The sequence below is a fragment of the Delphinapterus leucas genome, chromosome 2 (assembly GCF_059928025.1).
Source record: "Delphinapterus leucas isolate spDelLeu-1000000601 "Yukka" chromosome 2, BTC_Dleu_Yukka2, whole genome shotgun sequence".
Classification (NCBI taxonomy): Eukaryota; Metazoa; Chordata; class Mammalia; order Artiodactyla; family Monodontidae; genus Delphinapterus; species Delphinapterus leucas.
In genome coordinates this window covers 53,426,955-53,442,863 of record NC_143130.1, presented here as the reverse complement: position 1 = coordinate 53,442,863, position 15,909 = coordinate 53,426,955, and the positions used below count along the sequence as shown (strand labels likewise).

The following is a 15,909-nucleotide window of genomic DNA, read 5'->3' as shown; positions in this document are numbered from 1 at the left end:
CAAGTCCAGGAAGTACAGAGAGTATCATACAGGATAAAGCCAAAGAGAAACATGCTGAGACACATATTAATCAGCCTATCAAAAATTACATACAAAGAAAACATATTGAAAGCAGCAAGCGTAAAGCAACAAATAACATACAAGAGAATCTCCATAAGGTTAACATCACATTTTTCAGCAGAAACTCTGCAAGCCAGAACAGAGTGGCAGAACATATTTAAAGTGATGAAAGGGAAAAACCTACAACCAAGATTACTCTACCCAGCAAGGATCTCATTCAGATTCAACAGAGAAATTAAAACCTTTACAGACAAGCAAAAGCTAAGAGAATTCAGCACCACCAAACCAGCTTTACAACAAATGCTAAAGGAACTTCTCTATGCAAGAAACACAAGAGAAGAAAAAGACCTACAATAACAAACCCAAAACAATTAAGAAAATGGGAATAGGAACATAAATATCGATAATTACCTTAAATGTAAGTGGACTAAATGCTCCCACCAAAAGACACAGATTGGCTGAATAGATACAAAAACAAGACCCATACATATGCTATGTACAAGAGACCCACTTCAGACCTAGGGGCACATACAGACTGAAAGTGAGGGGAAAAAGATATTCCATGCAAATGGAAATCAAAAGAAAGCTGGAGTAGCAATTCTCATATTAGACAAAATAGAGTTTAAAATAAAGAATATTACTAGAGACAAAGAAGGACACTACATAATGATCAAGGGATCAATCCAAGAAGATATAACAACTGTAAATATTTATGAACCTGACATAGGAGCACCTCAATACAAATGCTAACAGCCATAAAAGGGGAAATTGACACTAACACAATAATGGTGGTAGGGGACTTTAACACCCCACTTTCACCAATGGACAGATCATCCAAAATGAAAATAAATAAGGAAACACAGCTTTAAATGACACATTAAACAAGATGGACTGAATTGATAATTATAAGGCATTCCATCCAAAACCAAAAGAATACACTTTTTTCTCAAGTGCTCATGGAACATTCTCCAGGATAGACCATATATTGAGTCACAAATCAAGCCTTGGTAAATTTAAGAATATTGAAATCATATCAACTATCTTTTTGAACACAATGCTATGAGACTAGATATCAAGTACAGGAAAAGAAAAACTAAAAAATACAAACAAGTGGAGGTTAAACAATACACTACTAAATAACCAAGAGATCACTGAAGAAATCAAAGAGAAAATCAAAAAATACCTAGAAACAAATGACAATGAAACCACGACGACCGAAAACCTATGGGATGCAGCAAAAGCAGTTCCAAGAGGGAAGTTTATAGCAATGTAATCCTACCTCAAGAAACAAGAAAAATCTCAAATAACCTAACCTTACAGTTAGTGAAAGAAGAACAAAAAAAACAGAAAGCTAGCAGAAGAAAAGAAATCATAAAGATCAGATGAGAAATAACTGAAAAATAATGAAAGAAACAATAGCAAAGATCAATAAAACTAAAAGCTGGTTCTTTGAGAAGATAAATAAAATTGATAAACCATTAGCCAGACTCATCAAGAAAAAAAGGGAGAAGACTCAAATCAATAGAATTAAAAATGAGAAAGGAGAAGTAACAAGTGACACTGCAGAAATACAAAGAATCATGAGAGATTACTACAAGCAACTATGCCAATAAAATGAACAACCTGGAAGAAATGGACAAATTTTAGAAAAGCACAATCTTCTGAGACTGACCCAGGAGGAAATAGGAAATATAAACAGACGAATCCAAGCATTGAAATTGAAACTGTGATTAAAAATCTTCCAACAAACAAAAGCCCAGGACCAGATGGCTTCTCAGGTGAATTCTATCAAACATTTAGAGAAGAGCTAACACCTATCCTTCTCAAACTCTTCCAAAATATAGCAGAGGGAGGAACACAGCCAAACTCATTCTACGAGGCCACAATCACCCTGATCCCAAAACCAGACAAAGATGTCACAAACAAAGAAAACTACAGGCCAATATCTCTGATAAACATAGATGCAAAAGTCCTCAAGAAAATACTAGAAAACAGAATCCAACAGCACATTAAAAGGATTATACACCATGATCAAATGGGGTTTATACCAGGAATGCAAGGGTTCTTCAATATATGCAAATCAATAAATGTGATACACCATATCAACAAATTGAAGGATAAAAACCATACGATAATCTCAAGAGATGCAGAAAAAGCTTTTGACAAAATTCAACACCCACTTATGATAAAAACTCTCCAGAAAGTAGGCATAGAGGGAACCTACCTCAACATAAGAAAGGCCATATATGACAAATCCACAGCCAACATCGTTCTCAATGGTGAAAAACTGAAAGCATTTCCACTAAGATCAGGAACAAGACAAGGTTGCCCACTTCCAAGTTTTGGAAGTTTCAGCCACAGCAATCAAAGAAGAAAAAGAAATAAAAGGAATCCAAGTTGGAAAAGAAGAAATAAAACTGTCAGTTTGCAGATGACATGATACTATACATAGAGAATCCTAAAGATGCTACCAGAAAACTACTAGAGCTAATCGGTAAATTTGGTAGAGTAGCAGGATACAAAATTAATGCATAGAAATCTATTGCATTCCTATACACTAATGATGAAAAATCTGAAAGAGACATTAAGGAAATACTCCCATTTACCATTGCAACAAAAAGAATAAAATACCTAGGAATAAACCTACCTAAGGAGACAAAAAACTGTATGCAGAAAACTATAAGACACTGATGAAAGAAATTAAAGATGATACAAACAGATGGAGAGATATACTATGTTCTTGGATTGGAAGAATCAACATTGTGAAAATGACTCTACTACCCAAAGCAATCTACAGATTCAATGCAATCCCTGTCAAACTACCAATTGTATTTTTCACAGAATTAGAACAAAAAATTTCACAATTTGTATGGAAACACAAAAGACCCCAAATATGCAAAACAATCTTGAGAAAGAAAAAAGGAGCTGGAGGAATCAGGTTCCCAGAATTCAGACTATACTACAAAGCTACAGTAATCAAGACAGTATGGTACTGGCACAAAAACGGAAATATAGATCAATGGAACAGGATAGAAAGCCCAGAGATAAACCTGCGCACATATGGTCACCTTATCTTTGATAAAGGAGGAAAGAGTGTACAATGGAGAAAAGACAGCCTCTTCAATAAGTGGTGCTGGGAAAACTGGACAGCTACATGTAAAAGAATGAAATTAGAACACTTCCTAATGCCATACACAAAAACAAACTCAAAATGGATTGAAGACCTAAATTAAGACCAAACAGTATAAAACTCTTAGAGGAAAACATAGGCAGAACACTCTATGACATAAATCACAGCAAGATCCTTTTTGACCCACCTCCTAGAGAAATGGAAATAAGAAAAAATAAACAAATAGGACCTAATGAAACTTAAAAGCTTTTTCACAGCAAAGGAAACCATAAAACAAGATGAAAAGACAACCCTCAGAATGCGAGAAAATATTTGCAAATGAATCAACCGACAAAGGATTAATCTCCAAAATATACAAGTAGCTCATGTAGCTCAATATCAAGAAAACAAACAACCTAATCCAAAAATGGGTAGAAGACCTAAGTAGACATTTCTCCAAAGAAGATATACAGATTGCTAACAAACACATGAAAAGATGCTCAACATCACTAATTATGAGAGAAATGCAAATCAAATCTACAATGAGGTATCACCTCATACCGGTCAGAATGGCCATCATCAAAAAATTTACAAACAATAAAAGCTGGAGAGGGTGTGGAGAAAAGGGAACCCTCTTGCACTGTTGGTGGGATTGTAAATTGGTACAGCCACTATGGAGAACAGTATGGAGGTTTCTTAAAAAACTAAAAATAGAACTACCATATGACCCAGCAATCCCACTACTGGGCATATACCCTGAGAAAACCATAATTCAAAAAGAGTCATGTACCACAATATTCACTGCAGCACTATTTACAATAGCCAGGACATGGAAGCAATCTAAGTGTCTATCGACAGATGAATGGATAAAGAAGATGTGGCACATATATACAATGGAATATTACTCAGCCATAAAAAGAAACGAAATTGAGTTATTTGTAGTGAGGTGGATGGACCTAGAGACTGTCATACGTAGTGAAGTAAGTCAGAAAGAGAAAAACAAATACCGTATGCTAACACATATATATGGAATCTAAAAAAAACCCAAATGGTTCTAATGAACTTAGGGGCAAGACAGGAATAAAGACACAGACATAAAGAATGGACTTGGGCTTCCCTGGTGGTGCAGTGGTTGAGAGTCCGCCTGCCGATGCAGGGGACACGGGTTCGTGCCCTGGTCCGGGAGGATCCCACACCGCGGAGCGGCTGGGCCCGTGAGCCATGGCTGCTGAGCCTGTGCGTCCGGAGCCTGTGCTCCGCAATGGGAGAGGCCACAACAGTGGGAGGCCCGCGTACCGAAAAAAAAGAAAAAAAAAAGAATCGACTTGAGGACACAGGGAGGGGTAAGGGTAAGCTGGGACGAAGTAAGAGAGTCACATTGACATATATACACTACCAAATGTAAAATAGCTAGTGGGAAGCAGCTGCATGCACAAGAAGATCAGCTCAGTGCTTTGCGACCACCTAGTGGGGTGGGAAAAGGAGGGTGGGAGGGAGACACAAGAGGGAGGAGATATGGGGATATACGTATGCATATAGATGATTCACTTTGTTATACAGCAGAAACTAACACAACACTGTAAAGCAATTATACTCCAATAAAGATGTTAAAAAAAAAGTAAATGAAAGTAATACCCACAAAAAGCAAGTGTAAGGAAATGTGAAACATTTCACAAGTGATAAGTGATTTAACGATATAAGTGTTATATAGAAGATATTATTTTAAAATAAACTACTAGTGAGTGGGAGGAAGGAATATTAAGCTGTTGTAACAGACAAAGGGAAGTAATAAGACAGAGACAGTTCTGCATGCCCTGTAACAAATGGGTCTCTATTGCAAGGCACAACAGTTACCCAGACATCTGGTCCTCTCATGTAATTACTCTGGCTTAAAAGACCATGGAGAATTCCTGAAAGAACCAAGCTCTGTAAATCTGAGCTTCAAAGCAGCCGACTGAAGCCATGCTGTCATCACTACCACAGTGCCCTGCTCACAGTAGACGCTCAATGCATGTCTGCTAACTGAGTGGATAAATCAGTAAATGAGTGGATGCATTATTCTGAGCTATTTGGAAATAACTCCAATGGCTTTTAAAAAATGGAAATAGAAAAAAAAAATCCTAAAATTCATATGGTCCCACAAAAGATCCTGAATAGTCCAACAAATCTTGAGAAAAAAGAACAAAGCTGAAGGCATCATGTTTCCTGATTTCAAAATATACCACAAAACTACAGTAATCAAAACAGTATGGTACTGGCATAAAGACAGACACATAGACCACTGGAACAGAATAGACAGGCTAGAAATAAACCCACACATATGCAGCCAACTGATCTTCCACAAGGAAGCCAAGCATATACAACGGGAAAAGGACAATCTCTTCAACAAATAGTGTGGGAAAACTGGATATCCATATGCAAAAGAATGAAAGTGGACCCTTATCCTACACCATACACAAAAAAATCAACTCTAAAGGAATTAAAAACGTAAACAGAAGACCTGAAACTTTAAAACCCCTAGAAGAAAACATAGTGCACAAGCTACTTGACATTAGTCTTGGCAATGATTTCTTGGCTATGGCACCAAAACCACAAGCCACAAAACAAAAATAGGCATGTGGGACTACATCAAACTAAGCTTCTAAGCAGCAAAGTAAACCATCAACAAAAGCAAAACGTAACTAACAGAATGGAAGACAATATTTGCAAACCCTGTATTTGATCATGGGTTAATATCTAAAATATATAAGAAACTCCTATCATTCAGTAGCAAAAAAAACAATCTGATTTAAAACTGGGTAAAGGATTTAAGTAGACATTTCTCCAAAGAAGACATACAGATGGCCAACAGGTATATGAAAAGGTTCTCAACATCACTAATCATCAGGGAAACGCAAATCAAAACCACAATGAGATATCACCTCACACCTGTTAGGATGGCTGCTCTAAAAAAACAGACAAACAAAAAAATAAGTGTTGGCAAGGGTGTAGAGAAATTGGAATCCTTACATATGTTGGTGGGAATGTAAAATGGTGCAGCCACTATGCAAAATAATTCCTCAAAAAATTAAAACTAGAATGATCATATCCAGCAGTCCCAGTTCTGAGTATATATCCAAAAGAATTGAAATCAGGGTCCCAAAGAAATATCTGCACTCCCATGTTCACTGGACCATTATTCACAATATCCAAAATATGGCAACAAGCTAAATGTTTACTGACTGATGAATAGATTAAAAAAATGTGGTATGCACATACAATGGAATATTATTCAGCCTTAAAAATGGGATGGGGGCTTCCCTGGTGGCGCAGTGGTTGAGAGTCCGCCTGCCGATGCAGGGGACACGGGTTCGTGCCCCTGTCTGGGAAGATCCCACATGCCGCAGAGCGGCTAGGCCCGTGAGCCATGGCCGCTGAGCCTGTGCGTCCGGAGCCTGTGCTCTGCAACGGGAGAGGCCACAACAGTGAGAGGCCTGCATACCACAAAAAACAAAACAAAACAAAAACGGGATGAACCTGGAAGACATTATGGTAGGGGAAATAAGACAGTCACAGGACAAATACTACATGATTACACTTACATGAGATATCTAAAATAGTCAAACTCAGAAGCAGAGAGTAGAATAGTGAGTTACCAGGGACTGCAGGGAGGGAGAAATGGGAGTTGTGTTCAATGGGTATAGTTTCAGTTATGCAAAATGAGTAAGTTCTAGAGAGCTGCTGTACAATATAGTGCCTACAGTTAATACTATACTGTGCACTTAAAAATTTGTTAAGAAGGTAGATCTCAAGTTAAATGTTCTTACCCCAATTAAAAAAAAAAAAAGGAATAGGAAGCATGAAGAATCTGGATCCTCAGTTAGGAAGTCAACTAAGAGATATTCTACTTTAAGCTAAAATATTAACAGTTGTCATTTCCAGTGGCAGTACTTCCATTTGATACAATTTCCTTTTGCAGAATTCTATTTCCTAATTTTGCTTTGATGATAACATATGACTTGAACAGATTTATTTTGTCTCCCCCCAAATAAATAAGTAGAAAAGAAACCACTGGTCTACTAATGTTTTAATAATTAAACATTATTTTTAATTTTTAAAGTGACACCAGTTTGTTGTAAAAATTCAACACTACTCAACGAAAACCACTGTTCCTTCAGTGAGCCTTCAAGACGTTTTCTACGTATTTAACAATTTAAACTTTTGGGTTGGCCAAAAAGTTTGCTCAGGTTTTTTCCATAAGATGTTACAGAAAAACCCAAACGAACTTTGTTGGCCAACACTATATATATACATATATATATATATATATGTGTGTGTATATATATATATATATATACATATACACATATATATGTAAAAGACTATATATGGATGTGTATATATATGTATATATTTATATATATATAGATATACCCAGAGCTGACAAAAATTGGATATCACTGTGTAACCTGTTTAAAAACATTTTTACCTAAACTTAAAAAAAAATTGCTCCAAGAACCTTTCCTTGTCTTTTTTAACCTATATAAAGCTTTAAGCAAAGGATTTTTTAAAGTTCCTTTAGATACATACTATTTTTTAATTGTTATTTTGTGTATTTATAAAAATACATCCTTATTGAAAATATTCAAATGATTCTGTATTATATAGAATTGAAAATTAAAGTCCCCACCTGACTACTCCATAACCCTACATTCCTCCCTTCCAAGGTAACCACAGTTTAGAGTTAGATCTACATCCTGCTGGATTTCTTTAGAGCACACACACATATATGTATATGTGTACACACATACATATTTCAAAAGTATCTTGTTCAGATTAGAGCTTATTTTCATTTTTATATTTATAGTACCATTTCAAAATTTCTTCATATGTAGTGATTCACTCAGTAGCTAATTACAGCATAGTGTCTAAAACATGGATTTGGAGCCAGACTTGCTATGGATCAAATCCCAGCTCTGCTATGAGGGCTTGGCCCAGTTTCTGATCTTCCTGTCCCTCAGTTCCACACCCTCCTACTCCTGTAACATGGGGGTTATATTAGGTTGAACCACATGGAAGGCATATGATTCACACAGTTCAATCTAATAATGGTACCTATCTTACAGTACTAAGTAACACAGCTCAACTTCCAGCTGGGTCTCCTGACCCCTAAGGCCTATAAGTTCTTTCATTCCAGCCCAGGGCCTCACTGTACAAAAGCAGAGATGTCACCACACCAACACCTGAGTGTACACTGTTAATATCTGCTATGGCCCAAACTTAACCCAAGCGATATGGGAAGGAACACTGGGATTCTGGGCCATTGGCAATTTCTGTTTCAAAACATCCTGGTGATTTAAGTGAGACCTTTTGAATGTCTGTGATGGTTAATTTTATGTGTCAACTTGGCTAGACCATGGTACCCAGTTGTTTGGTCAAATATCAGTCTAGATGTTGCTGTGAAGGTATTTTTTAGATGTGACTGACATTTAAATCAGTAGACTTTGAGTAAAGCAGATTACGTTCCATAAGGTGGGCCTCACTCAATCAGTTGGAGGCCTTTAGAGCAAAGAAGTAGAAGGACTTTTCCTTAAGACAGCAACTTAAAAACCCTGAGTTTCTAGCCTGTTGCCCTGAGAAATTCAGACTTAAGACTGCAATATCAACTCTTTTCTGAATTTCCAGCCTGTCAGCCTGCCCTGTGGTTTTGGACTTGCCAGCTCCCCAGTCATGTGAGCCAATTCCTTAAAATCAATCTCTGTCTATATTTATTATTTACAAATACAGATATAGATATATGTTTTGTTTCTCTGCAGACTGCTAACTAATACAAATTCAGCTACTGGTAAGAGATGCTGCTGTAACAAATATTTAAAAATCTAGATGTGGCTTTGAAATTAAGTAGCAGAGGCTAGAAGAGTTCTGCCTTGAGACTATTGGTAGAAATATAGATGTTAAAGGAGAGCTGGTGAGGGCTTACAAAGGAAAGAGGAAAGCTACAGAAAAAGCTTCTATTGTCTTAGAGAATGCACATATTGTCATGAACAGAATGTTGCTGGAAATACAAGTGTTAAAGGTGTTTCTGGTGAGGTCTCAGACAAAAATGAGCAATGTCTTATTGGAAAATGAGAGAAAGATGATCTTTGTTATAAAGCACAGAGGACTTGACTGAATTGTGTTCTGTTGGATGGAAAATAGAACTGTTAGGTGATGAACTTGGATACAGGCAGACCTCAGAGATATTGCAGGCTCAATTCCAAACTGCCGCAATAAAGCAAATACAGCAATAAAGCAAGTCACACAAATTTTTTGGTTTCCCAGTACATATAAAAGTTATACTTACACTATATTGCAGTCTATTAAGTATGCAATAGCATTATGTCTAAAAAAATGTATATACCTTAATTTAAAAATAATTTATTGCTAAACATGCTAACCATCATCTGAGCCTTCAGTGAACTGTAGTAGTAACATCAAAGATTACTGATCACAGGTCCCCATAACGTTATAAGCATAATAATAATGAAAAGTTTGAAGTATTGTGAGAATTACCAAAAGGTGACACAGAGACAGGAAGTGAGCAAATGCTGTTGGAGAAATGGTACCAATAGATTTTCTTGACACAGGGTTACCACAAACCTTCAATTTGTAAAAAGCGCAATATCTGTGAAGTGAAATAAAATGAAGCACAAAAAGATGGGTATGCCTATATTTAGCTGAGGATGTTTCTAAGCAAAGCATTGAAGGCATGGCCTGGTTTCTCTTTGCTGCTTACAGTAAAATGTGAGAGGAGGAAGATAAATTGAGGGAATTGTTCAGCAAAAAGGAACCAGAACTTGAGGATATGGAAAATTCTCAGGCTATCTACATTGTATAAAATGAGAAAGCACGTTCTGGAGAGAACACCAAGGATGTGGCTGGACAACCTTTTCTAAAGAGGTTAGGCATGTGACTTGTGGATCCAGTCAACCATTTCAGCAGAAAGGCTGACAGCTTGGATCAAAGAGGACAGAGATGGGACAGGGTGAAGACATGCGGTCAGCCTTCTGGGATTCTACAGGCAGGAAACAAGCTATCAAGTAAAGGGAAGAATAACCCCGGGGATGGGGCCACCTCCTCAATTCCAGAGGATGGGACAACTTCCTTGGCTTTAGACGGCAGGGCCCCACTTAGGGCTGAGGAGGTGGGGCCACCACCCCAGTGGGCCTAAAGGACAGAGCATCTAGCCAGAGGATTATTCTCAAGCATTAAAATCTAATGGAATTTGCCCTTTTAAGTTTTGGAACCTCTTGTTCTCCTTTCTGTAAAGGGAATGTCTATATTATGCCTGTCCCACCAATATACAGTGAAAGCAGATAACCAGTCTGGTTTTACAGGTTTACAGATGGAGAGGAGTTTTGTCCCAAGGCGAGTTATACCTGAGTTTTATCCATACCTGATTTAGATACTTAAGATGAGATTCTGAACTTAAGAGTTGATGCTGGAATGGGTTAGGATTTGGGGGGTGTTAGGATGGAGTGAATTTATTTTGCATCTGAGAAGGACATGGATTTTTGGAGGACAGACTGTTATGGGTTGAACTGTATCTCCCACAAATTCATGTTATAGTCATAATCCCCAGAACCCCAGAATGTGACTGTTATGGACTGAATTGTGTCCTCCCATCCTGCCACCAATTCATATTTTAAGTCCTAATCTCCAATGTGATGGTATTTGGAGATGGGGCCTTTTGGAGATATTAGGTTTAGATGAGTTCATGAGGGTGGGGCCCTCATGATAGGATTAGTGCCCTTATAAGAAGAGACACTGGAGAGCTTGTGAACATGTGTGCTCATGTTCTCTGCCACTCGAGGCAGCAAGAAAGCAGCTATCTTCAAATCAGGAAGACAGCCCTCAGCACAACCTAACCACATGCACCCTGATTTCAGACTTCCAGCTTCCAGAACTGTGAGAAATTAAATTTCTGTTGTTTATGTCACCCAGCCTATGGTATTTTGTTATGGTGGCCCTAGCAGAGTAATACAGTAACCTTATTTGGAAACAGGGTCATTACCAGTGTAATTAGTTAGATGAGGTCATTAGGGAGGGTCCTAGTGAAATGTCACTGGTGTTCTTATAAACAAGGGAAATTTGGACACTGAGATAGACACACATAGAGGTAAGATGATGTGAAGAGAAGAAGGGAGATGATGGCCATCTGCAAGGATTAGATCCTTCCATCACAGCCCTCAGAAGGAACCAATCCTGCCACATCTTGATTTCAGACTTCTAGCCTTCAGAGCTCTGAGACAATATCTATAGAAGCTCTGTAAGTCACCCAGTTTTGTGGTATTTCGTTGACGTATCCCTAGGAAACTCATAAAATACCCTTGAAAAACCTTGGGAAATACAAAACTTATGAGATGCATACATGTGTGGGAAAAGCCAGACACATGTTATACTAAAAAAAAATCCTATGAGTTGACATTCTCCATTTTAAAAAATGAACAGTAATCTGGGGGAATGAAAATTTGCTACGCCTGTCATGATCAAAAGTTATGAACATACTAGCCATTATTCTCTTCTATAAATATTTGAAGATTTGAGTATTTACTATTTATGCAAAATACTGTAATTTCTTTTTAATTGACTGTATTAAATTTAAGTTGGAACTAACACTCGTATGGGACTTGGTATTTTAGAAGAATATTCAGTATGTTCTTTTAAAATAATGCCAGATGTCCACATTAATTTAGATATTGGCTGATACAATGTATTATTTTATAAGAAGCAATGAACACTGAACAGAATATATTAGAAAACTTAAAAATAATATTATCAAGACCTTTTAGAGTTTATGATACTAAAAATATTGATTTTATTTTTAGCAATAAGCTATTGAAATTCAAGTATTTGGTTTTCAATTACAAAAGAAAGTACTTTAAAAACTATGGTAGAAACTAAAGTCAAAGCTTTTAACACAATCTCCATAGCAACGTGGGAAGGAGCAAAGTCTGGTGGACCAAATGAAAGACACAAATTCTCAGTTTCAGATCTTAGCATTAACTCACCACAGAAAGCCATGTTTGTATCTTGGTATTTCATTTTTTGCTATTAACATGGGCACTTCTGGCTTTTCTTAACAAAAGGGCATTGCCTAAGTCCTATGTATTTGATACACTCATTATATTAAACTAACACTATTGTATTTTATGTTCTAAAGCAATATAAGATATTCACACTGAATTTCTAGGTTTAAGCAGAGAAATAAGTAGCAGTAAATATGCAAATACTTATTGAACAAGTTTCCCAAATTTCATATAAAGATAACACAAAAATAACTTCATTTAAGGGATCTACTTTATTTGCACAAATTAATTACCGTGATAGAAAGAAAGTTTATCTTTTCAAACAGGTATTTAGAATTTTATCAGCTACTAACAGAGCATCCTTACCATACTGAATTGTTTTCATTTTCATATTTTTAGTAAGAAAATATCTTCTATAGGAAATTGTGCAACAACAATGCAGGAGGATTTTACTGTAGTTTAATGGAAGATTTTCCTATGATGGTATCTTACTAATATGAAGATCATTTGCTAAAGACACATATATAAAATAAATTTTTAAAAGTCTTTGAGCTACAAAAAGAGATCATAGTTAAGTCACTTAATATTTATTACATACCAGACACCATCCTGGGCTCTTTACATAAATGATCTCATTTAATCCTCACAATGACCTGATTAAATAGATATTATTACTATGCTCATTTTATTGATGAAAAGATGAAGCTCAGAGATGTTAAGTAATTTGCCCAAGGTCTCCCAGAGGAAAGTCAGAATCAGGGCCTGTGTACTTGACCGATATTCCCTACTGCTCCTCATAGATGTGCCTATTTTATTAGTTAATTTTATTCATGTAGTAACATACTCAAATCCTGACTCAGTCCTTTCAACTCTAATTTAAAATGGAATTTTACTAAATTTGGTGATCTGATCACCTCTGATCAGAAGTAGCAGATTAGCAAGGTTTGGAGGAGGGCTTCTGTAGGCAGGCACAGTAAAGCAGGAAACATTAAAAATACAGAAAGTTGAAACAGGAACTGAAAGTATAGCAAAATAGGATTATTCAGGGTAAGAAAAAGACAAATGCAGTTTTGGGAAGGAGGGGGTAGAGAGATGGAAAAGGTAACTACCATTTGCCGAGCACCCATTATATGCCAAGTGTTTGCCTTCATCATCTGCTAATCCTTAGATGGCCCTGCCCAGCAGGCTGTTCTTTCCCCATTTTGAGGCTCTGAGAGGTTCAGCACCCTGCCCACGCTTGCTCTCATTCTACAAAAATGATTATAAAGGAAACGCTTCTAGGACTGAATAGGGGTAACAAGTTATCCTGAAAAATGTACTAACCCAAAATACCACATTTGATGGATAAGTGAGGTATTATAGTATTTTTTTTCATCTTTGAAAAATGTGAACTTAGAAGATCCTAAATTTAGAAAATCTGTAAGCTCAGACTGTGCTAATGGGGGATTTTTTCATTTCATGTCCTATTTTTAATTGTCTGATATTCTTTTAATAAACTACCAGAATGGGGGGTTTTACTTAGTTAACATTCTTAGCAAATTCAAGGCACTGTGCCAAGAAACAGGCAGTGGTAAGAGAATGCTATTTGGAAGGGTTAGAAATTCAAAACAGAAACACACACACACACACAATGCTCAGCCACACACTTTCAGTTAGCAATGCGAATTAAACAGAAGAGCTGAGCTGGACCCATTATATAACAAATATTTTGTTCTTACATTCCTTATTGCCTAAAGACTATTGTGAATAGGGAAACAGCAGGAAAACACTCCTACAAAGAATGAGCTACTCTAAATAACATGTACAATAAAACCGTTCTGTATAAGACCAAAAATGTAATAAAGAGAAATCCAGTTTTCTTGTGATACTGAAAATGTGCATTTGTTTCATTTAGCTGTATGGCAGGAAGCATTCTATGCCCCTTTAAAGCTGCTGACTTACCAACACTTTTATGTGTGTCCTCCACCCTTCCCCACGTTCCCACCCCTCCCCCAGGTGTAAGCCCTGGTGTCCACTTAGGAATGATTACCCCTGGTGCAGTCCTGCCATTGGCGTCTCTCTCAAGGGAAATAGCTTGGGGTAAACAATCGTAAACATGGGCTCACTACACCGGTGACAGTGCCCCAAGGGGCAGTGCAGCAGCTCCAGAAGACTTCTGGGTAACGAGACTGGAGACAGAAAGTCCAGATCTGGAACACAAGAGAAAATCATGCACAAATAAAAAATGAGATTTCCTTAAACTTGGCTTCTTAAAATATTTCTTATTGTTAGCAAATAAATTCAGTTAGTGAAAAGTACTGCATGTTGAAAATTCTGTTATCCGATAGGCATTGAATAAAAATGTAACATTATTTGGAAATGAAAGATGCTTTTTTACATTTTTGATACTAAGAGAAAACCTTAATCTACTCTTTTAAGAGCAACCTGAGCTGTCCTGAGATAGAGGCCAAGAAAGAATAAGGCCAAATATTCTTTAAGAACAAAGACTGAAAAGGCATTACGTTTACCGAGGGAGGGTCTGTAAACTTCTATAAGAGACAGAGAATAAAAAAAAGACTGGGACTGAAACAGACTTTCATTAAATTCTTCCTAAATCTATTGGGCATTTAGAATCTTTCAAGCTAAATTATATTTACTGAAAAGAATGAAAAGGGGAAACAAAGAAATCAAAGAAAATGAAAAATAATGAGACCAAGCTTTTCCTTGTCTCACTCCCATGAGCTGTCACTAATAAAAATAGGGTGTTTCCTCCTCAGTTTAGTCTGAGCTACACAAAAGAAACGTTTAAAGCAAAACATCCCAATGGCCCAGGCAATCCTGAGCACAAATGTACACTGGGTTGCTATTGAGAGTAAAACATCTAGAGAGAGAAACGGTCATGATGAGGTGACACCTAAAAATCACTGAATCATCTTGAGGAAGGAAATACAAATTATCTTATCATCTTTTATATCTGTCCAGACTTATCAATAACCATTTTGAAAAATGTAATTTGCTCATAGGTGAATAATTTCAGTTTTCTGTTTAGTTTTTAAAAACAACTTAATTTGTATTAGACATTCCTGGAAGTTTAATGTTAGAGGTTTCTGTATGCATTTTTTTTTTTTAAAGCAAAGACAAAACATTTAGTAATTTTAAAAGCACTTGAAATTATTTTCTTATTAATGTTGCCTAGTGCTTTCTTAAAGCATCACAGGTCCACTCCATGTCACCTATGACATCTACACACCGCCAAATCCTGTGGTAATACTGCCAAAGGCTCCTGAAATTAATTTCCCTTTAGGTATATATATTTCTCAGGTGTAAGGAGGTTACAAGGCAAAAACTTGCTCTGTTGGAAGAAGTACCCAACTTTGCTTTAAGGATAAGATCTTTGCACATTTTTCGATACGGAAGAAAGTACCTCTGCCAGCCTTCTCACTTCCACCAAATATGTGCTCCCAAACACCAATTTCTCTCATTTAAACTGCATAGTTTAACTTTTAACCTCTGTTCTTTGTGACTGAAGACCATATTTAGTGAATGCTTCTCTGTGTCTATAGGGGGTGCTGAAGGGCTCAGTGTTGATAAAATATTTTAATATTAAAATATAAAATATTAATATTAAAATAAAATATTAAAACTTTTCTCTTATAAAAAGTGTTCCATTACACAACTACGCAAATGTACTTAATGCCACTGAACTGAACACTT

At 36.7% G+C, this 15,909-nt stretch overlaps 1 protein-coding gene across 8 annotated transcripts in view; it reads right to left on the bottom strand.

Annotated features, from left to right (window-relative positions):
- LRRC28 (leucine rich repeat containing 28) overlaps positions 1–15,909 on the bottom strand; it is a 187,465-nt gene that overhangs the window by 16,788 nt on the left and 154,768 nt on the right. For all 8 annotated transcript variants that reach the window (XR_016392020.1, XR_016392022.1, XR_016392023.1 and 5 more), the window contains one exon: positions 14,246–14,405. Coding sequence is in view for 4 of the 8 variants with exons in the window: in XM_022598839.3 (XP_022454547.1) it covers positions 14,246–14,405 (160 nt within the window). In the remaining 4 variants the exon portion in view is untranslated. The remainder of the gene's footprint in view (positions 1–14,245; positions 14,406–15,909) is intronic.